Source organism: Somniosus microcephalus, chromosome 16, assembly GCF_052327205.1.
Source record: "Somniosus microcephalus isolate GS21.2 chromosome 16, FLI_Smic_1.0, whole genome shotgun sequence".
NCBI lineage: Eukaryota > Metazoa > Chordata > Chondrichthyes > Squaliformes > Somniosidae > Somniosus > Somniosus microcephalus.
Genome location: NC_141002.1, coordinates 7969959 through 7992753, shown reverse-complemented (window position 1 = coordinate 7992753; position 22795 = coordinate 7969959). Strand labels below are relative to the sequence as shown.

Below are 22795 nucleotides of genomic sequence, written 5' to 3'. Positions count from 1 at the left end.
CCATCACTGTCTATAGAGAAACCTTCCCCTCCCATCACTGTCTATAGAGAAACCTTCCCCTCCCATCACTGTCTATAGAGAAACCTTCCCCTCCCATCACTGTCTATAGAGAAACCTTCCCCTCCCATCACTGTCTATAGAGAAACCTTCCCCTCCCATCACTGTCTATAGAGAAACCTTCCCCTCCCATCACTGTCTATAGAGAGAAACCTTCCCCTCCCATCACTGTCTACAGAGAGAAACCTTCCCCTCCCATCACTGTCTATAGAGAAACCTTCCCCTCCCATCACTGTCTATAGAGAGAAACCTTCCCCTCCCATTACTGTCTACAGAGAGAAACCTTCCCCTCCCATCATTGTCTACAGAGAAACCTTCCCCTCCCATCACTGTCTATAGAGAAACCTTCCCCTCCCACCACTGTCTATAGAGAGAAACCTTCCCCTCCCATCACTGTCTATAGAGAAACCTTCCCCTCCCATCACTGTCTATAGAGAAACCTTCCCCTCCCATCACTGTCTATAGAGAAACCTTACCCTCCCCTCACTGTCTATAGAGAAACCTTCCCCTCCCATCACTGTCTATAGAGAAACCTTCCCCTCCCATCACTGTCTATAGAGAAACCTTCCCCTCCCATCACTGTCTATAGAGAAACCTTCCCCTCCCATCAATGTCTATAGAGAAACCTTCCCCTCCCATCACTGTCTATTGAGAAACCTTCCCCTCCCATCACTGTCTACAGAGAAACCTTCCCCTCCCATCACTGTCTATAGAGAAACCTTCCCCTCCCATCACTGTCTATAGAGAGAAACCTTCCCCTCCCATCACTGTCTATAGAGAAACCTTCCCCGCCCATCACTGTCTATAGAGAAACCTTCCCCTCCCATCACTGTCTATAGAGAAACCTTCCCCTCCCATCACTGTCTATAGAGAAACCTTCCCCTCCCATCACTGTCTATAGAGAAACCTTCCCCTCCCATCACTGTCTACAGAGAAACCTTCCCCTCCCATCACTGTCTATAGAGAAACCTTCCCCTCCCATCACTGTCTATAGAGAAACCCTCCCCTCCCATCACTGTCTATAGAGAGAAACCTTCCCCTCCCATCATTGTCTACAGAGAAACCTTCCCCTCCCATCACTGTCTATAGAGAAACCTTCCCCTCCCACCACTGTCTATAGAGAGAAACCTTCCCCTCCCATCACTGTCTATAGAGAAACCTTCCCCTCCCACCACTGTCTATAGAGAGAAATCTTCCCCTCCCATCATTGTCTACAGAGAAACCTTCCCCTCCCATCACTGTCTATAGAGAAACCTTCCCCTCCCACCACTGTCTATAGAGAGAAACCTTCCCCTCCAATCACTGTCTATAGAGAAACCTTCCCCTCCCATCACTGTCTATAGAGAAACCTTCCCCTCCCATCACTGTCTATAGAGAAACCTTACCCTCCCCTCACTGTCTATAGAGAAACCTTCCCCTCCCATCACTGTCTATAGAGAAACCTTCCCCTCCCATCACTGTCTATAGAGAAACCTTCCCCTCCCATCACTGTCTATTGAGAAACCTTCCCCTCCCATCACGGTCTATAGAGAAACCTTCCCCTCCCATCACTGTCTATAGAGAAACCTTCCCCTCCCATCACTGTCTACAGAGAAACCTTCCCCTCCCATCACTGTCTATAGAGAAACCTTCCCCTCCCATCACTGTCTATAGAGAAACCTTCCCCTCCCATCACTGTCTATAGAGAAACCTTCCCCTCCCATCACTGTCTATAGAGAAACCTTCCCCTCCCATCACTGTCTATAGAGAAACCCTCCCCTCCCATCACTGTCTATAGAGAAACATTCCCCTCCCATCAGTCTATAGAGAAACCGTCCCCTCCCATCACTGTCTATAGAGAAACCTTCCCCTCCCATCACTGTCTATAGAGAGAAACCTTCCCCTCCCATCACTGTCTATAGAGAAACCTTCCCCTCCCATCACTGTCTATAGAGAGAAACCTTCCCCTCCCATCACTGTCTATAGAGAAACCTTCCCCTCCCATCACTGTCTATAGAGAAACCTTCCCCTCCCATCACTGTCTATAGAGAAACCTTCCCCTCCCATCACTGTCTATAGAGAAACCTTCCCCTCCCATCACTTTCTATAGAGAAACCTTCCCCTCCCATCACTGTCTATATTGAGAAACCTTTCCCTCCCATCACTGTCTATAGAGAAACCTTCCCCTCCCATCACTGTCTATAGAGAAACCGTCCCCTCCCATCACTGTCTACAGAGAAACCTTCCCCTCCCATCACTGTCAAAAGAGAAACCTTCCCGTCCCATCACTGTCTATAGAGAAACCTTCCCCTCCCATCACTGTCTATAGAGAAACCGTCCCCTCCCATCACTGTCTACAGAGAAACCTTCCCCTCCCATCACTGTCTATAGAGAAACCTTCCCCTCCCATCACTGTCTATAGAGAAACCGTCCCCTCCCATCACTGTCTATAGAGAAACCTTCCCCTCCCATCACTGTCTATAGAGAAACCTTCCCCTCCCATCACTGTCTATTGAGAAACCTTCCCCTCCCATCACTGTCTATAGAGAAACCTTCCCCTCCCATCACTGTCTATAGAGAAACCTTCCCCTCCCATCACTGTCTATAGAGAAACCTTCCCCTCCCATCACTGTCTATAGAGAAACCGTCCCCTCCCATCACTGTCTATAGAGAAACCTTCCCCTCCCATCACTGTCTATAGAGAAACCTTCCCCTCCCATCACTGTCTGTAGAGAAACCTTCCCCTCCCATCACTGCCTATAGAGAAACCTTCCCCTCCCATCACTGTCTATATTGAGAAACCGTCCCCTCCCATCACTGTCTGTAGAGAAACCTTCCCCTCCCATCACTGCCTATAGAGAAACCTTCCCCTCCCATCACTGTCTATAGAGAAACCCTCCCCTCCCAACACTGTCTGTAGAGAAACCTTCCCCTCCCATCACTGTCTATATTGAGAAACCGTCCCCTCCCATCACTGTCTATAGAGAAACCTTCCCCTCCCATCACTGCCTATAGAGAAACCTTCCCCTCCCATCACTGTCTATAGAGAAACCCTCCCCTCCCAACACTGTCTGTAGAGAAACCTTCCCCTCCCATCACTGCCTATAGAGAAACCTTCCCCTCCCATCACTGTCTATAGAGAAACCCTCCCCTCCCAACACTGTCTGCAGAGAAACCTTCCCCTCCCAACACTGTCTATAGAGAAACCTTCCCCTCCCATCACTGTCTATAGAGAGAAACCTTCCCCTCCCATCACTGTCTATAGAGAAACCTTCCCCTCCCATCACTGTCTATAGAGAAACCTTCCCCTCCCATCACTGTCTATAGAGAGAAACCTTCCCCTCCCATCACTGTCTATAGAGAGAAACCTTCCCCTCCCATCACTGTCTATAGAGAAACCTTCCCCTCCCATCACTGTCTATAGAGAAACCGTCCCCTCCCATCACTGTCTATATTGAGAAACCTTCCCCTCCCATCACTGTCTATAGAGAAACCTTCCCCTCCCATCACTGTCTATAGAGAGAAACCTTCCCCTCCCATCACTGTCTATAGAGAAACCTTCCCCTCCCATCACTGTCTATAGAGAAACCTTCCCCTCCCATCACTGTCTATAGAAAGAAACCTTCCCCTCCCATCACTGTCTATTGAGAAACCTTCCCCTCCCATCACTGTCTACAGAGAAACCTTCCCCTCCCATCACTGTCTATAGAGAAACCTTCCGGTCCCATCACTGTCTATAGAGAAACCTTCCCGTCCCATCACTGTCTATAGAGAAACCTTCCCCTCCCATCACTGTCTATAGAGAAACCTTCCCCTCCCATCACTGTCTATTGAGAAACCTTCCCCTCCCATCACTGTCTATAGAGAAACCTTCCCCTCCCATCACTGTCTATAGAGAAACCTTCCCCTCCCCTCACTGTCTATAGAGAAACCTTCCCCTCCCATCACTGTCTATAGAGAAACCTTCCCCTCCCATTACTGTCTATAGAGAAACCTTCCCCTCCCATCACTGTCTATAGAGAAACCTTCCCCTCCCACCACTGTCTATAGAGAGAAACCTTCCCCTCCCATCACTGTCTATAGAGAAACCTTCCCCTCCCATCACTGTCTATAGAGAAACCTTCCCCTCCCATCACTGTCTATAGAGAAACCTTCCCCTCCCATCACTGTCTATAGAGAAACCTTCCCCTCCCATCACTGTCTATAGAGAAACCTTCCCCTCCCATCACTGTCTATAGAGAAACCTTCCCCTCCCATCACTGTCTATAGAGAAACCTTCCCCTCCCATCACTGTCTATAGAGAAACCTTCCCCTCCCATCACTGTCTATTGAGAAACCTTCCCCTCCCATCACTGTCTATAGAGAAACCTTCCCCTCCCATCACTGTCTATAGAGAAACCTTCCCCTCCCATCACTGTCTATAGAGAAACCTTCCCCTCCCATCACTGTCTATAGAGAAACCTTCCCCTCCCATCACTGTCTATAGAGAAACCTTCCCCTCCCATCACTGTCTATAGAGAGAAACCTTCCCCTCCCATCACTGTCTATAGAGAAACCTTCCCCTCCCATCACTGTCTATAGAGAGAAACCTTCCCCTCCCATCACTGTCTATAGAGAAACCTTCCCCTCCCATCACTGTCTATAGAGAAACCTTCCCCTCCCATCACTGTCTATAGAGAAACCTTCCCCTCCCATCACTGTCTATAGAGAAACCTTCCCCTCCCATCACTGTCTATAGAGAAACCTTCCCCGCCCATCACTGTCTATAGAGAAACCTTCCCCTCCCATCACTGTCTATAGAGAAACCTTCCCCTCCCATCACTGTCTATAGAGAAACCTTCCCCTCCCATCACTGTCTATAGAGAAACCTTCCCCTCCCATCACTGTCTACAGAGAAACCTTCCCCTCCCATCACTGTCTATAGAGAAACCTTCCCCTCCCATCACTGTCTATAGAGAAACCTTCCCCTCCCATCACTGTCTACAGAGAAACCTTCCCCTCCCATCACTGTCTATAGAGAAACCTTCCCCTCCCATCACTGTCTATAGAGAAACCCTCCCCTCCCATCACTGTCTATAGAGAGAAACCTTCCCCTCCCATCATTGTCTACAGAGAAACCTTCCCCTCCCATCACTGTCTATAGAGAAACCTTCCCCTCCCACCACTGTCTATAGAGAGAAACCTTCCCCTCCCATCACTGTCTATAGAGAAACCTTCCCCTCCCACCACTGTCTATAGAGAGAAACCTTCCCCTCCCATCATTGTCTACAGAGAAACCTTCCCCTCCCATCACTGTCTATAGAGAAACCTTCCCCTCCCACCACTGTCTATAGAGAGAAACCTTCCCCTCCCATCACTGTCTATAGAGAAACCTTCCCCTCCCATCACTGTCTATAGAGAAACCTTCCCCTCCCATCACTGTCTATAGAGAAACCTTACCCTCCCCTCACTGTCTATAGAGAAACCTTCCCCTCCCATCACTGTCTATAGAGAAACCTTCCCCTCCCATCACTGTCTATAGAGAAACCTTCCCCTCCCATCACTGTCTATTGAGAAACCTTCCCCTCCCATCACTGTCGATAGAGAAACCTTCCCCTCCCATCACTGTCTATAGAGAAACCTTCCCCTCCCATCACTGTCTACAGAGAAACCTTCCCCTCCCATCACTGTCTATAAAGAAACCTTCCCCTCCCATCACTGTCTATAGAGAAACCTTCCCCTCCCATCACTGTCTATAGAGAAACCTTCCCCTCCCATCACTGTCTATAGAGAAACCTTCCCCTCCCATCACTGTCTATAGAGAAACCCTCCCCTCCCATCACTGTCTATAGAGAAACCTTCCCCTCCCATCAGTCTATAGAGAAACCGTCCCCTCCCATCACTGTCTATAGAGAAACCTTCCCCTCCCATCACTGTCTATAGAGAGAAACCTTCCCCTCCCATCACTGTCTATAGAGAAACCTTCCCCTCCCATCACTGTCTATAGAGAGAAACCTTCCCCTCCCATCACTGTCTATAGAGAAACCTTCCCCTCCCATCACTGTCTATAGAGAAACCTTCCCCTCCCATCACTGTCTATAGAGAAACCTTCCCCTTCCATCACTGTCTATAGAGAAACCTTCCCCTCCCATCACTGTCTATAGAGAAACCTTCCCCTCCCATCACTGTCTATAGAGAAACCTTCCCCTCCCATCACTGTCTATATTGGGAAACCTTTCCCTCCCATCACTGTCTATAGAGAAACCTTCCCCTCCCATCACTGTCTATAGAGAAACCGTTCCCTCCCATCACTGTCTACAGAGAAACCTTCCCCTCCCATCACTGTCTATAGAGAAACCGTCCCCTCCCATCACTGTCTATAGAGAAACCTTCCCCTCCCATCACTGTCTATAGAGAAACCTTCCCCTCCCATCACTGTCTACAGAGAAACCTTCCCCTCCCATCACTGTCTATAGAGAAACCGTCCCCTCCCATCACTGTCTATAGAGAAACCTTCCCCTCCCATCACTGTCTATAGAGAAACCTTCCCCTCCCATCACTGTCTATAGAGAAACCTTCCCCTCCCATCACTGTCTATAGAGAAACCTTCCCCTCCCATCACTGTCTATAGAGAAACCTTCCCCTCCCATCACTGTCTATAGAGAAACCTTCCCCTCCCACCACTGTCTATAGAGAGAAACCTTCCCCTCCAATCACTGTCTATAGAGAAACCTTCCCCTCCCATCACTGTCTATAGAGAAACCTTCCCCTCCCATCACTGTCTATAGAGAAACCTTACCCTCCCCTCACTGTCTATAGAGAAACCTTCCCCTCCCATCACTGTCTATAGAGAAACCTTCCCCTCCCATCACTGTCTATAGAGAAACCTTCCCCTCCCATCACTGTCTATTGAGAAACCTTCCCCTCCCATCACGGTCTATAGAGAAACCTTCCCCTCCCATCACTGTCTATAGAGAAACCTTCCCCTCCCATCACTGTCTACAGAGAAACCTTCCCCTCCCATCACTGTCTATAGAGAAACCTTCCCCTCCCATCACTGTCTATAGAGAAACCTTCCCCTCCCATCACTGTCTATAGAGAAACCTTCCCCTCCCATCACTGTCTATAGAGAAACCTTCCCCTCCCATCACTGTCTATAGAGAAACCCTCCCCTCCCATCACTGTCTATAGAGAAACATTCCCCTCCCATCAGTCTATAGAGAAACCGTCCCCTCCCATCACTGTCTATAGAGAAACCTTCCCCTCCCATCACTGTCTATAGAGAGAAACCTTCCCCTCCCATCACTGTCTATAGAGAAACCTTCCCCTCCCATCACTGTCTATAGAGAGAAACCTTCCCCTCCCATCACTGTCTATAGAGAAACCTTCCCCTCCCATCACTGTCTATAGAGAAACCTTCCCCTCCCATCACTGTCTATAGAGAAACCTTCCCCTCCCATCACTGTCTATAGAGAAACCTTCCCCTCCCATCACTTTCTATAGAGAAACCTTCCCCTCCCATCACTGTCTATATTGAGAAACCTTTCCCTCCCATCACTGTCTATAGAGAAACCTTCCCCTCCCATCACTGTCTATAGAGAAACCGTCCCCTCCCATCACTGTCTACAGAGAAACCTTCCCCTCCCATCACTGTCTATAGAGAAACCTTCCCGTCCCATCACTGTCTATAGAGAAACCTTCCCCTCCCATCACTGTCTATAGAGAAACCGTCCCCTCCCATCACTGTCTACAGAGAAACCTTCCCCTCCCATCACTGTCTATAGAGAAACCTTCCCCTCCCATCACTGTCTATAGAGAAACCGTCCCCTCCCATCACTGTCTATAGAGAAACCTTCCCCTCCCATCACTGTCTATAGAGAAACCTTCCCCTCCCATCACTGTCTATTGAGAAACCTTCCCCTCCCATCACTGTCTATAGAGAAACCTTCCCCTCCCATCACTGTCTATAGAGAAACCTTCCCCTCCCATCACTGTCTATAGAGAAACCTTCCCCTCCCATCACTGTCTATAGAGAAACCGTCCCCTCCCATCACTGTCTATAGAGAAACCTTCCCCTCCCATCACTGTCTATAGAGAAACCTTCCCCTCCCATCACTGTCTGTAGAGAAACCTTCCCCTCCCATCACTGCCTATAGAGAAACCTTCCCCTCCCATCACTGTCTATATTGAGAAACCGTCCCCTCCCATCACTGTCTGTAGAGAAACCTTCCCCTCCCATCACTGCCTATAGAGAAACCTTCCCCTCCCATCACTGTCTATAGAGAAACCCTCCCCTCCCAACACTGTCTGTAGAGAAACCTTCCCCTCCCATCACTGTCTATATTGAGAAACCGTCCCCTCCCATCACTGTCTATAGAGAAACCTTCCCCTCCCATCACTGCCTATAGAGAAACCTTCCCCTCCCATCACTGTCTATAGAGAAACCCTCCCCTCCCAACACTGTCTGTAGAGAAACCTTCCCCTCCCATCACTGCCTATAGAGAAACCTTCCCCTCCCATCACTGTCTATAGAGAAACCCTCCCCTCCCAACACTGTCTGCAGAGAAACCTTCCCCTCCCAACACTGTCTATAGAGAAACCTTCCCCTCCCATCACTGTCTATAGAGAAACCTTCCGCTCCCATCACTGTCTATAGAGAGAAACCTTCCCCTCCCATCACTGTCTATAGAGAGAAACCTTCCCCTCCCATCACTGTCTATAGAGAAACCTTCCCCTCCCATCACTGTCTATAGAGAAACCGTCCCCTCCCATCACTGTCTATATTGAGAAACCTTCCCCTCCCATCACTGTCTATAGAGAAACCTTCCCCTCCCATCACTGTCTATAGAGAGAAACCTTCCCCTCCCATCACTGTCTATAGAGAAACCTTCCCCTCCCATCACTGTCTATAGAAAGAAACCTTCCCCTCCCATCACTGTCTATTGAGAAACCTTCCCCTCCCATCACTGTCTACAGAGAAACCTTCCCCTCCCATCACTGTCTATAGAGAAACCTTCCGGTCCCATCACTGTCTATAGAGAAACCTTCCCGTCCCATCACTGTCTATAGAGAAACCTTCCCCTCCCATCACTGTCTATAGAGAAACCTTCCCCTCCCATCACTGTCTATTGAGAAACCTTCCCCTCCCATCACTGTCTATAGAGAAACCTTCCCCTCCCATCACTGTCTATAGAGAAACCTTCCCCTCCCCTCACTGTCTATAGAGAAACCTTCCCCTCCCATCACTGTCTATAGAGAAACCTTCCCCTCCCATTACTGTCTATAGAGAAACCTTCCCCTCCCATCACTGTCTATAGAGAAACCTTCCCCTCCCACCACTGTCTATAGAGAGAAACCTTCCCCTCCCATCACTGTCTATAGAGAAACCTTCCCCTCCCATCACTGTCTATAGAGAAACCTTCCCCTCCCATCACTGTCTATAGAGAAACCTTACCCTCCCCTCACTGTCTATAGAGAAACCTTCCCCTCCCATCACTGTCTATAGAGAAACCTTCCCCTCCCATCACTGTCTATGGAGAAACCTTCCCCTCCCATCACTGTCTATAGAGAAACCTTCCCCTCCCATCACTGTCTATAGAGAAACCTTCCCCTCCCATCACTGTCTATTGAGAGACCTTCCCCTCCCATCACTGTCTATAGAGAAACCTTCCCCTCCCATCACTGTCTATAGAGAAACCTTCCCCTCCCATCACTGTCTATAGAGAAACCTTCCCCTCCCATCACTGTCTATAGAGAAACCTTCCCCTCCCATCACTGTCTATAGAGAAACCTTCCCCTCCCATCACTGTCTATAGAGAGAAACCTTCCCCTCCCATCACTGTCTATAGAGAAACCTTCCCCTCCCATCACTGTCTATAGAGAGAAACCTTCCCCTCCCATCACTGTCTATAGAGAAACCTTCCCCTCCCATCACTGTCTATAGAGAAACCTTCCCCTCCCATCACTGTCTATAGAGAAACCTTCCCCTCCCATCACTGTCTATAGAGAAACCTTCCCCTCCCATCACTGTCTATAGAGAAACCTTCCCCGCCCATCACTGTCTATAGAGAAACCTTCCCCTCCCATCACTGTCTATAGAGAAACCTTCCCCTCCCATCACTGTCTATAGAGAAACCTTCCCCTCCCATCACTGTCTGTAGAGAAACCTTCCCCTCCCATCACTGTCTACAGAGAAACCTTCCCCTCCCATCACTGTCTATAGAGAGAAACCTTCCCCTCCCATCACTGTCTATAGAGAAACCTTCCCCTCCCATCACTGTCTATAGAGAAACCTTCCCCTCCCATCACTGTCTATAGAGAGAAACCTTCCCCTCCCATCACTGTCTATAGAGAGAAACCTTCCCCTCCCATCACTGTCTATAGAGAAACCTTCCCCTCCCATCACTGTCTATAGAGAAACCGTCCCCTCCCATCACTGTCTATATTGAGAAACCTTCCCCTCCCATCACTGTCTATAGAGAAACCTTCCCCTCCCATCACTGTCTATAGAGAGAAACCTTCCCCTCCCATCACTGTCTATAGAGAAACCTTCCCCTCCCATCACTGTCTATAGAGAAACCTTCCCCTCCCATCACTGTCTATAGAAAGAAACCTTCCCCTCCCATCACTGTCTATTGAGAAACCTTCCCCTCCCATCACTGTCTACAGAGAAACCTTCCCCTCCCATCACTGTCTATAGAGAAACCTTCCCGTCCCATCACTGTCTATAGAGAAACCTTCCCCTCCCATCACTGTCTATAGAGAAACCTTCCCCTCCCATCACTGTCTATAGAGAAACCTTCCCCTCCCATCACTGTCTATAGAGAAACCTTCCCCTCCCATCACTGTCTATAGAGAAACCTTACCCTCCCCTCACTGTCTATAGAGAAACCTTCCCCTCCCATCACTGTCTATAGAGAAACCTTCCCCTCCCATCACTGTCTATAGAGAAACCTTCCCCTCCCATCACTGTCTATAGAGAAACCTTCCCCTCCCATCACTGTCTATTGAGAAACCTTCCCCTCCCATCACTGTCTATAGAGAAACCTTCCCCTCCCATCACTGTCTATAGAGAAACCTTCCCCTCCCATCACTGTCTATAGAGAAACCTTCCCCTCCCATCACTGTCTATAGAGAAACCTTCCCCTCCCATCACTGTCTATAGAGAAACCTTCCCCTCCCATCACTGTCTATAGAGAGAAACCTTCCCCTCCCATCACTGTCTATAGAGAAACCTTCCCCTCCCATCACTGTCTATAGAGAGAAACCTTCCCCTCCCATCACTGTCTATAGAGAAACCTTCCCCTCCCATCACTGTCTATAGAGAAACCTTCCCCTCCCATCACTGTCTATAGAGAAACCTTCCCCTCCCATCACTGTCTATAGAGAAACCTTCCCCTCCCATCACTGTCTATAGAGAAACCTTCCCCGCCCATCACTGTCTATAGAGAAACCTTCCCCTCCCATCACTGTCTATAGAGAAACCTTCCCCTCCCATCACTGTCTATAGAGAAACCTTCCCCTCCCATCACTGTCTATAGAGAAACCTTCCCCTCCCATCACTGTCTACAGAGAAACCTTCCCCTCCCATCACTGTCTATAGAGAAACCTTCCCCTCCCATCACTGTCTATAGAGAAACCTTCCCCTCCCATCACTGTCTACAGAGAAACCTTCCCCTCCCATCACTGTCTATAGAGAAACCTTCCCCTCCCATCACTGTCTATAGAGAAACCCTCCCCTCCCATCACTGTCTATAGAGAGAAACCTTCCCCTCCCATCATTGTCTACAGAGAAACCTTCCCCTCCCATCACTGTCTATAGAGAAACCTTCCCCTCCCACCACTGTCTATAGAGAGAAACCTTCCCCTCCCATCACTGTCTATAGAGAAACCTTCCCCTCCCACCACTGTCTATAGAGAGAAACCTTCCCCTCCCATCATTGTCTACAGAGAAACCTTCCCCTCCCATCACTGTCTATAGAGAAACCTTCCCCTCCCACCACTGTCTATAGAGAGAAACCTTCCCCTCCCATCACTGTCTATAGAGAAACCTTCCCCTCCCATCACTGTCTATAGAGAAACCTTCCCCTCCCATCACTGTCTATAGAGAAACCTTACCCTCCCCTCACTGTCTATAGAGAAACCTTCCCCTCCCATCACTGTCTATAGAGAAACCTTCCCCTCCCATCACTGTCTATAGAGAAACCTTCCCCTCCCATCACTGTCTATTGAGAAACCTTCCCCTCCCATCACTGTCGATAGAGAAACCTTCCCCTCCCATCACTGTCTATAGAGAAACCTTCCCCTCCCATCACTGTCTACAGAGAAACCTTCCCCTCCCATCACTGTCTATAAAGAAACCTTCCCCTCCCATCACTGTCTATAGAGAAACCTTCCCCTCCCATCACTGTCTATAGAGAAACCTTCCCCTCCCATCACTGTCTATAGAGAAACCTTCCCCTCCCATCACTGTCTATAGAGAAACCCTCCCCTCCCATCACTGTCTATAGAGAAACCTTCCCCTCCCATCAGTCTATAGAGAAACCGTCCCCTCCCATCACTGTCTATAGAGAAACCTTCCCCTCCCATCACTGTCTATAGAGAGAAACCTTCCCCTCCCATCACTGTCTATAGAGAAACCTTCCCCTCCCATCACTGTCTATAGAGAGAAACCTTCCCCTCCCATCACTGTCTATAGAGAAACCTTCCCCTCCCATCACTGTCTATAGAGAAACCTTCCCCTCCCATCACTGTCTATAGAGAAACCTTCCCCTTCCATCACTGTCTATAGAGAAACCTTCCCCTCCCATCACTGTCTATAGAGAAACCTTCCCCTCCCATCACTGTCTATAGAGAAACCTTCCCCTCCCATCACTGTCTATATTGAGAAACCTTTCCCTCCCATCACTGTCTATAGAGAAACCTTCCCCTCCCATCACTGTCTATAGAGAAACCGTTCCCTCCCATCACTGTCTACAGAGAAACCTTCCCCTCCCATCACTGTCTATAGAGAAACCTTCCCGTCCCATCACTGTCTATAGAGAAACCTTCCCCTCCCATCACTGTCTATAGAGAAACCGTCCCCTCCCATCACTGTCTACAGAGAAACCTTCCCCTCCCATCACTGTCTATAGAGAAACCTTCCCCTCCCATCACTGTCTATAGAGAAACCGTCCCCTCCCATCACTGTCTATAGAGAAACCTTCCCCTCCCATCACTGTCTATAGAGAAACCTTCCCCTCCCATCACTGTCTATTGAGAAACCTTCCCCTCCCATCACTGTCTATAGAGAAACCTTCCCCTCCCATCACTGTCTATAGAGAAACCTTCCCCTCCCATCACTGTCTATAGAGAAACCTTCCCCTCCCATCACTGTCTATAGAGAAACCGTCCCCTCCCATCACTGTCTATAGAGAAACCTTCCCCTCCCATCACTGTCTATAGAGAAACCTTCCCCTCCCATCACTGTCTGTAGAGAAACCTTCCCCTCCCATCACTGCCTATAGAGAAACCTTCCCCTCCCATCACTGTCTATAGAGAAACCCTCCCCTCCCAACACTGTCTGTAGAGAAACCTTCCCCTCCCATCACTGTCTATATTGAGAAACCGTCCCCTCCCATCACTGTCTATAGAGAAACCTTCCCCTCCCATCACTGCCTATAGAGAAACCTTCCCCTCCCATCACTGTCTATAGAGAAACCCTCCCCTCCCAACACTGTCTGTAGAGAAACCTTCCCCTCCCATCACTGCCTATAGAGAAACCTTCCCCTCCCATCACTGTCTATAGAGAAACCCTCCCCTCCCAACACTGTCTGCAGAGAAACCTTCCCCTCCCAACACTGTCTATAGAGAAACCTTCCCCTCCCATCACTGTCTATAGAGAGAAACCTTCCCCTCCCATCACTGTCTATAGAGAAACCTTCCCCTCCCATCACTGTCTATAGAGAAACCTTCCCCTCCCATCACTGTCTATAGAGAGAAACCTTCCCCTCCCATCACTGTCTATAGAGAGAAACCTTCCCCTCCCATCACTGTCTATAGAGAAACCTTCCCCTCCCATCACTGTCTACAGAGAAACCTTCCCCTCCCATCACTGTCTATAGAGAAACCTTCCCCTCCCATCACTGTCTATAGAGAAACCTTCCCCTCCCATCACTGTCTATCGAGAAACCTTCCCCTCCCATCACTGTCTATAGAGAAACCTTCCCCTCCCATCACTGTCTATAGAGAAACCGTCCCCTCCCATCACTGTCTGTAGAGAAACCTTCCCCTCCCATCACTGTCTATAGAGAAACCTTCCCCTCCCATCACTGTCTATAGAGAAACCTTCCCCTCCCATCACTGTCTATAGAGAAACCTTCCCCTCCCATCACTGTCTATTGAGAAACCTTCCCCTCCCATCACTGTCTATTGAGAAACCTTCCCCTCCCATCACTGTCTATCGAGAAACCTTCCCCTCCCATCACTGTCTATCGAGAAACCTTCCCCTCCCATCACTGTCTGTAATGTGAAAGACCCACTTTGTACATAATGATAGACGCTGACATTCTGTGTCCAGGTAAGGTCTGATTTCAATCAGGACTACCTATTTCCATTAGTGCAATAACAAATTTAAAGCCATTACAATATGGGTCAGACACAAATCTCCAGGGAGGAAAACACACTGTCCCATCTCCATCCAACTCGGCTTGTTACTGTTAGTAACCGCTTCACTGAATTTCTGTTTGTGCAAGTAGAGGACATTTTTTCAGCGCAGTCTTCATGGGACCTAAGCCGTGGTATCTAATCACTGATAGAAACATAGAAACATAGAAGATTGGAGCAGGAGTAGGCCATTCGGCCCCTCGAGCCTGCTCCGCCATTCAATAAGATCATGGCTGATCATTAAAACTCAGTACCCTGTCCCTGCCTTCTCCCCGTATCCCTTGATCCCTTTAGCCTTAAGAAATATATCTAACGCCTTCTTGAATATATTTAATGAATTGGCCTCAACTGCCTTCTGTGGTAGAGAATTCCACAGGTTCACCACTCTCTGGGTGAAGAAATTCCTCCTCATCTCTGTCCTAAATGGCTTACCCCTTATCTTTAGACTGTGACCCCTGGTTCTGGACTCACCCACCATCGGGAACATCCTTCCTGCATCTAGTCTGTCTAGTCCTGTTAGAATTTTATAAGTTTCAATGAGATCCCCTCTCATTCTTCTAAACTCCAGCGAGTATAAGCCCAATCGACCCAATCTCTCCTCATGCGTCATTCCTGCCATCCCAGGTATCAGTCTGGTGAATCTTCGTTGCACTCCTTCCATGGCAGGAACATCCTTCCTCAAATAGGGCGACCAAAACTGCACACAATACTCAAGGTGTGGTCTCACCAAGGCCCTGTACAACTGCAGCAAGACATCCTTGTTCCTGTACTCGAACCCTCTCGCTACAAAGGCCAACATACCATTTGCCTTCTTAACAGCCTGCTGTACCTGCATGCTTACCTTCAGCGACTGGTGCACAAGGACACCCAGGTTTCGTTGCACTTCCCCTTCTCCCAATCTATTGCCGTTCAGATAATAATCTGCCTTCCTGTTTTTGCCACCAAAGTGGATAACCTCGCATTTATCCACATTATACTGCATCTGCCCAACCACCCAACCTATCCAAATCATACTGGAGTTTCTCGGCATCCTCCTCACAGCACACACGCCCACCCAGCTTTGTGTCATCTGCAAACTTGGAGATCTTACATCTAGTTCCCTCGTCTAGATCATTAATATATATTGTGAATAGCTGGGGTCCAAGGACCGATCCCTGCGGTACCCCACTAGTCACTGCCTGCCACTCGGAAAAAGACCCGTTTATTCCAACTCTTTGCTTCCTGTCTGCCAACCAGTTCTCTATCCAAGTCAGTGCCTTGCCCCCAATCCCATGTGCCTATATTTACACGCTAATCTCTTATGCGGGACCTTATCGAAAGCCTTCTGAAAGTCCAAATATATCACATCCACTGGTTCTCCCTTATCTATTCTACCAGTTACATCCTCAAAAAATTCCAGTAGATTAGTCAAGCACGATTTACCTTTTGTAAATCCATGTTGACTTTGTCCGATCCTGTCACTTTTTTCCAGATGTTCTGCTATTACATCTTTTATAATGAACTCTAGCATTTTCCCCACTACCGATGTCAGGCTTACCGGTCTATAATTCCCCGTTTTCTCTCTACAGGTATCACCTTTTTTGAATAGAGGGGTAACATTAGCTACCCTCCAATCCATGGGAACTGTTCCAGAGTCTATAGAATTTTGGAAGATGACCAGCAATGCATCTACTATTTCTAGGGCCACTTCCTTAAGTACCCTAGGATGTAGATTATCAGGCTCTGGGGATTTACCGGCCTTCAATCCCGTCAATTTCCCTTCTTCGATACTTCATCCATGCACGTGTACTACAGGGTGGAGAGGGTGAGTTCTTTGCGTGTTAACGTCTTACCAGGCAAGTTATGTTCAACAATATCTCGTGATCTGAATAATCTGAGACCTCACCTTCTTCAGAATTCCAGACGACTATTTTCTCCGAGTCCCCAGTTTTTGGGAAGCACACCAAGTTGCTGTCTTGCGACAAGCCCATGATCGCAGTGCGGTTATGGAAAGGCATAGTGGTTTTGTGCTGTCGGTCGTAGACAAGATTCCAGATCTTAAGGTAGTAGGCACCTCGTGATGCAGATATCAAGGTGTTCCCGGCTACTGAGAGCGAGGTGATGGGAACCCCCATTCCTTCCATTGAGCCCATCAGCTTGACATTGTGTGATAAGCTCCACACCTAGGAGGGAATAAACAGGTGCTAACTGCACAGTTTACAAGTCTCTCAGCTGTCCCATTCCTCCAAACCAGTGTTCCAGACAGCCTCCTGATCGTAGTGTTCAATATACGGCAATAACCAGCAAAGCTGGGTGTCAGAGATAGGCTCAGGTGATCCAAGACCTTCCATAGCTTAGATATAATGGATCCCTCAGTGAATCCCACAATACTTCAGTTGATGCAAAGGCTAAAACTCAGCTTCTTATCATCACCACTTGCACCCTAAAAATTCTACTCTATTCTCTCCTTTCTCTAGCTTCCTTCTGTATCGTTCCCCAGGCTGAGAGCGAAAGGCATTGGATCTGCTGCCAGTGCCGCTCTGGAGCTGGGAGCTGGTTGCATGACCTGGGCTAACGCACCAGTTGACTGTGTCTGGTAGAACGTACTGATGGGTAGATCTTGACTTTGTACGATCATGTGAAATGGGTGAAAGCGAGTCAGCAAGCCTCAATTTCAACCTAGCCCGCTGGGTGGGAGTTAGGCAGGTTCGGGTCAAATGTCCATATTACACCCACTCCAGGTGGATTAGGATAAAATCAAGGCTTTAAAAGGGAGTACAAGTTGAGCTCCCAAAATCCGGAGTTCCTGAATCCGGGACGATTGGTGGTGGGTTTGTCCGGAATCCGTAAAATGTTCCGGAGTCCGGACACCAGCCGGGCCCAGGCATTTCCGGACTCGGAACGTGTTTCTGATGTCCGAAGTCCGGAAATGCCCGAGCCCAGGTTGCGATATTTCCGGATTCTGGACATCAGAAACACGTCCCGAAGTCCGGAAAAACACGAAAACCGGTTCGGCCTCAGTCCCGGATTCGGGACGTTCAACCTATATCACCATCAGGACCTTTTAAAGAGGTAACATGGTTTTGGGTCCAGAGGGCTGTAGCGCAGGAAGGATGAAGGAGATGTGTGGAGTGCAGGATTATGAAGCTGACACTGCACGTGCAAGCTCTATGATGTCAAGTCCAACAATCCCACCTTACCCGAATGGTCTCATCAATGGACCCTGTGATCAGCGAGCCCCCGTCCCTGCTGATTACAGCAGTCTGAACTCTGCCGCCATGTTCTAAGTCTGTCGTCGAGGCTTTCAGAATCGAGCTGCTATCCAATTTGAAAACTCGGGCGTACTTTCCGAAGCCTGTAATTAAAATATTGTCCAATCAGAATATTAAAGACATGTGCTTAACGCTCTAAAAAAACACTTCTGCTCTTTGAGTTTGTGTTGCTAGATCCTGTCACTGTGTGCTGAGGGGATACAACACCTCCTCTATACTCTCGGGAACTCTGGTGTGAAAGGGTTTTCATTCAGAGGAGTTGGAGGACACTCTCTCTTCCTCTCTCACTTTCTCTCTCTACCTCTTTCTCGACATCGCCCTCTCCCTCTATCTGTCTCTCTATCACTCTCTGGATCATTCATTTTGCTTATCTCTCATGCTACTTCCCCCTGCATGTGTATCTGTAACACAATTTATACCCATATTTAACCAAACTATTTTGTAAGATTAATGCAACAACTGTGAGGTACTGAATAATAAAGACATTTAAGAACAGGAAACAAGTTGCAATCAATCCGTTTGCAGTCCAAGACTTTAGTGTCACTACAGCCCCAAAGAAATTTGAGGGATGATCTTATCGTGGTCTTTAAGATGATTGAAGTATTTTATAGAGTAGATAGAAAGAAACTATTTCATAGAACATAGGAACAGGAGTAGGCCATTTAGCTCGAGCCTGTTCCGCCATTCAATGAGATCATGGCTGATCTGCGACTTAGCTCCTTTGCCCCATATCTCTTAATACCTTTGGTTAACAGAAAGCTATCAAAGATTTAAAATTAACAATTGACCTTGCATCAACCGCCGTTTGCGGAAGAGATTTCCAAATGTCTACCACCCTTTGTGTGTAGAAGTGTTTGCTAATTTCACTCCTGAAAGGTCTGGCTCTAATTTTTAGACTCTGCTCCCTAGTCCTAGAATCCCCAACCAGCGGAAATAGTTTCCCTCTATCCACCCCATCTGTTCCCTTTAATATCTTGAAAACTGCTCTGGTGGGAGTGTCCAGAACAAGGGGGCGTAACCTTAAAATTAGAGCTAGACCATTCAGGAGCAAAATCAGGAAGCACTTTTTCACAAAGGGTAATGGAAATCTGGAACTCTCGCCCCAGACGGCTGAAAATTCTGGGTCAATTGGAGCTTTCTGGCCTGAAATCGATAGATTTTTGTTGGTTAAGGGTATCAAGGGATTTGGAGTAAAGGTGAGTAAATGGAGTTGAGGTGCGGATCAGCCATGATCTGACTGAATGGCGGAACAGGCTTGAGCGGCTGAACGGTCTACTCCTGTTCCTATTAGAGTACAGAGCAGCCAACATCGCATAAATCCTGGGCGTGAGGCAATTGGTCATGAGTCACATGACTGAGGTGATGTCCAGTATCAAGAGCATAAACGTGGCTGTGTCTGTCACACGACACTCAGGGCATTGTCAAGTGGTACTAGTGTGTAATTTTCTCCAATGTTACCTTAATTTCTCCCATGTTTCCCCTTTATTTTCTCTTTGTCTTTCCTCATAGCCCACCTGGATCTCATTGGACCAATGAGTCTAACAGAGCAGGCCTCCCAAGGATACACTCCCAGAGTTTCTCAACAACCATCCACTTATCTCACGACTTAGTTTACTTGTATACCTTAGCTCCAGGCTGTGATAATTCGGTGTGACTGGGGCCCTAAGGCAGCCACTGAGTCCCCAGCTAACGCGGTTACATTTCGGCAGCTGACTGAGTCTTGGCCAGACTTTGGCAACTGGGGGCAGTCCATGTGCCCGTGCCCTTCCCCCACAGTGCCATTCCGGGGCCCCCTACCTGAGGCGGTCGTTGCTCCTCTTACCTTTAAGGAATCGGATGCAGCTGCATACTGTGGGCGGGAATTCTCACCCGATCAGGAATCCTCAGTCCCAGTATGCAACTGTGTTCAGTCACTCCGGAGCGACTAGAGGACCCAGGTAGAAGCCTTTGAGTGGTGCAAGTTGGGAGGGGGGAAGAGAGGACAGTAGCCGAGAGTGGCATAGAGAGTGTCTGCCTGGACTGGGGAGGGAAGGGGAAGAGTACAGGGATGAAAGAGGGCTGTTGGAGAGGGCGTAGGTGTCTGAGTGAGTGGTTGAGGGGCTCAGTATCAGTGAATTGGGTTTGGAAGGAGTATAATGTCTTTGTATATCTGGGGGGCACCATGAAGGAGGTAGAGCAGCTGTGAGCTGGTGGGAGAACATCTGTGAGCTGGTGGGAGGGGCTGAAAGTGGGAGAATAATTGTTGTTAGACTTTGGGGAAGGTGTAGTCTACATGTTCTGGGGATCACACCCCAACACACCCCCAAGAAATTCCCCACAGTCGACACAAGGCAGTGAGTGGGGACCATAACAAAAGGCATGTAAACAAATGTAAATCAGCTGCCGATAGTACCTGGAATAGCAAAGATCAGGGTTGAATCCACCATTTACTATTCAGCAATTTAAAATAAGTTATTCTCCCATTGGCTGATGATACTAGAGGGAGAAGCTTTAAAATATAAAGAAAAATAACAGATTCCCAAATCGTCAGTCGCTTCCACTAAGCCCGAGCAAATGTCCCTTCCATTTTAGGCTTAAAAAATACAATGCCTGTGCTCAATGTGGACTCAAGTGCTGGAAAATGCAGCAAATAAAAAGTTCACAATCAAATTTTTGGGGGGAGGGGTAATGTCCCCAGAATCCCCTCCCCCAGGAGGATAAATCTTCCGCCCTCAACTTGTATCCCCCTTTAGGCCTCCCTCTAATATGAGTGTGGGAATGTCTACAGCTTACCTCGCAAACCTGTGTCCCATTGTCCTTTCAGAGTAAACATTTGTTCTTCAGTTGTCAGCTTTGGCTAGTTTTCTAAGTTGACATGTTTGCTTCACCATGGTAACACGGTCATTGGGCTGGGCGGTCCGTGTCACATTTTCAGGATTTTTGCTGTCTTTTAATTTAGATTATTTTTTTGAGGGGTTTGTTGTCATTGACCTCTCCCAAAGGTGACACTTTTCTCCATGACCCACAGCGTGCTCTCACTTGTCTCCATATCTAGGTAAATTTGTGGTGCGCCTCTTCGCTTCGCTTTGGTTTACTGGTTTAATCACCTGCCATCACGTGAGCTTGCTTGACTTTAAAATGTAGCAGAATAACAATACAATAGACCATGACTTAGATTTTAATTGCACTGTTGGATGTGCCATCTTTTGGATGAGATGTTAAACCGAGGCCCCGTCTTACCTCTCAGGTGGATATAAAAGATCCCATGGCCACTATTTTGAAAAAGAGCAAGGGTGGGGGTTCTCCCCGATGTTCTGGCCAGTAATTATCCCTCAACCAATATCACTAAAAACAGATCACCTGGTCATTTAACTCATTGATGTTTGTGGGATCTTGCTGTGCGCACATTGGTTGCCACATTTCCTACATTACAACAGCGACTAAACTTCAAAAAGTACTTCATTGGCTGTAAAGCGCTTTGGGACGTCCTGAGGTCATGAAAGGTGCTATATAAATGCAAGTCTTTCTCTCGTATCTCTTTTATATATATCTTATATCTATATATATAAACGGATACTTCTTTCTGTCTGTCTGTCCTTCTGTCTGTCCTCGGGTGTGCGTCTGTCCGGCTATGCGCTCGAAAGTTACAGAGCGTACCTACGCGTGCGTTACGTCGAAAGAAAGCTTACCTTTCCAAAACGGTCTTAAGCGTATTTACGTTTCGGCCGGGCTAAAATCGAGCCCGCGGTATCCGAAAAACCTTCAACATTCCGCTCATTAGCATCTCATTATCCGCTCATTAGCGACAGAGTGACCTCGAGGTCGACCAATCGTACGCCGGGTTGCTGGCGCGTGCGGCCGGGCCCTCCTACGGTCGAGTGACGGGACGATTGACCAATCCTACGCTTTGGTGACCTGACGGTCGACCAATCGGTGCGTGTGTGGGCGGGCCTTATCGTTCTGAACCGAGGTGAGTAGCCGCCATCTTGCTTCCATTCTTTTTCCTGCTTTCTGCGTCTTTCTTTTCAAATATACATTTCCAGCAAAATAAAATCGCTTTTATGAAATTGTTTTAAAAAAAACTTCATTCATTTGTAAATATTTTCTCTAACCTGAAGATTCTTTTTCCTACCTTTCCCCGTTTTTGTTAGGCCTCAAAGCCTGGGTCTTTCTTGCCCAGCCAGGCCCGAGCTAGGTAATTGTCCCACGGCTTCTGCTAAGCTCCTCAACACCCCCGCCCCCCCCCGGTGTCACGATACCCGAGGCAACGGCGTCAGCCACGAGGGTCAGGGTGCGCGCGCAGCAGGAGCAGCTGAGACGCAGCGTCTCTCTCTGTTCCCCGCTCGGCTCGGGCGGGGGGGGTGGGGCTCGCAGGAGTGCGGATCTCGGGCGGGGCTTGGAGAGCGGGAAGGGTTACCCCGGCAACCGGGCCCGCCGGCCGTCTCTCACAGCCGCAATCGACGGGCTTGAAGCCAGCTCGGGAGGGTGGGGCGCGGCGTCTCTCTCTGTTCCCCGCTCGGCTCGGGCGGGGGGGGCGGGGCTCGGGCGGGGCTTGGTGAGAGGGAAGGGTTACCCCGGCAACCGGGCCCGCCGGCCGTCTCTCACAGCCGCAATCAGCGGTCTTGAAGCCAGCTTGGGAGGGCGGGGCTCCAGAGAGCGGGAGGGCGGGGGGCCAGTGCTCGGGAGATCGGGCCTCCGGAGTTTGGTGCTTGGTTGGGGGGGGGGCGAGCCTCGGGAGATCGGGGGGGGGCGAGCCTCAGGAGATCTGGGGGGGTGAGCCTCGGGAGATCGGGGGGGGCGAGCCTCGGGAGATCGGGGGGGGGGCGAGCCTCGGGAGATCGGGGGGGGGGCCAACCTCGGGAGTTCGGGGGGGGAGTTTGGGGGGGGTTGGGGGGGCAAGCCTCGGG

General features: G+C 48.9%; 1 protein-coding gene across 1 annotated transcript in view; it reads right to left on the bottom strand.

The window, feature by feature from the left end:
- nwd1 (NACHT and WD repeat domain containing 1) overlaps positions 1-22795 on the bottom strand; it is a 195135-nt gene that overhangs the window by 35198 nt on the left and 137142 nt on the right. Inside the window, exons 16-17 of the mRNA XM_086008577.1 lie at positions 17838-17992; positions 16544-16820 (exon numbers count right to left, since the gene is read on the bottom strand). Of these exons, the coding sequence (XP_085864703.1) occupies positions 16544-16820; positions 17838-17992 (432 nt within the window). The remainder of the gene's footprint in view (positions 1-16543; positions 16821-17837; positions 17993-22795) is intronic.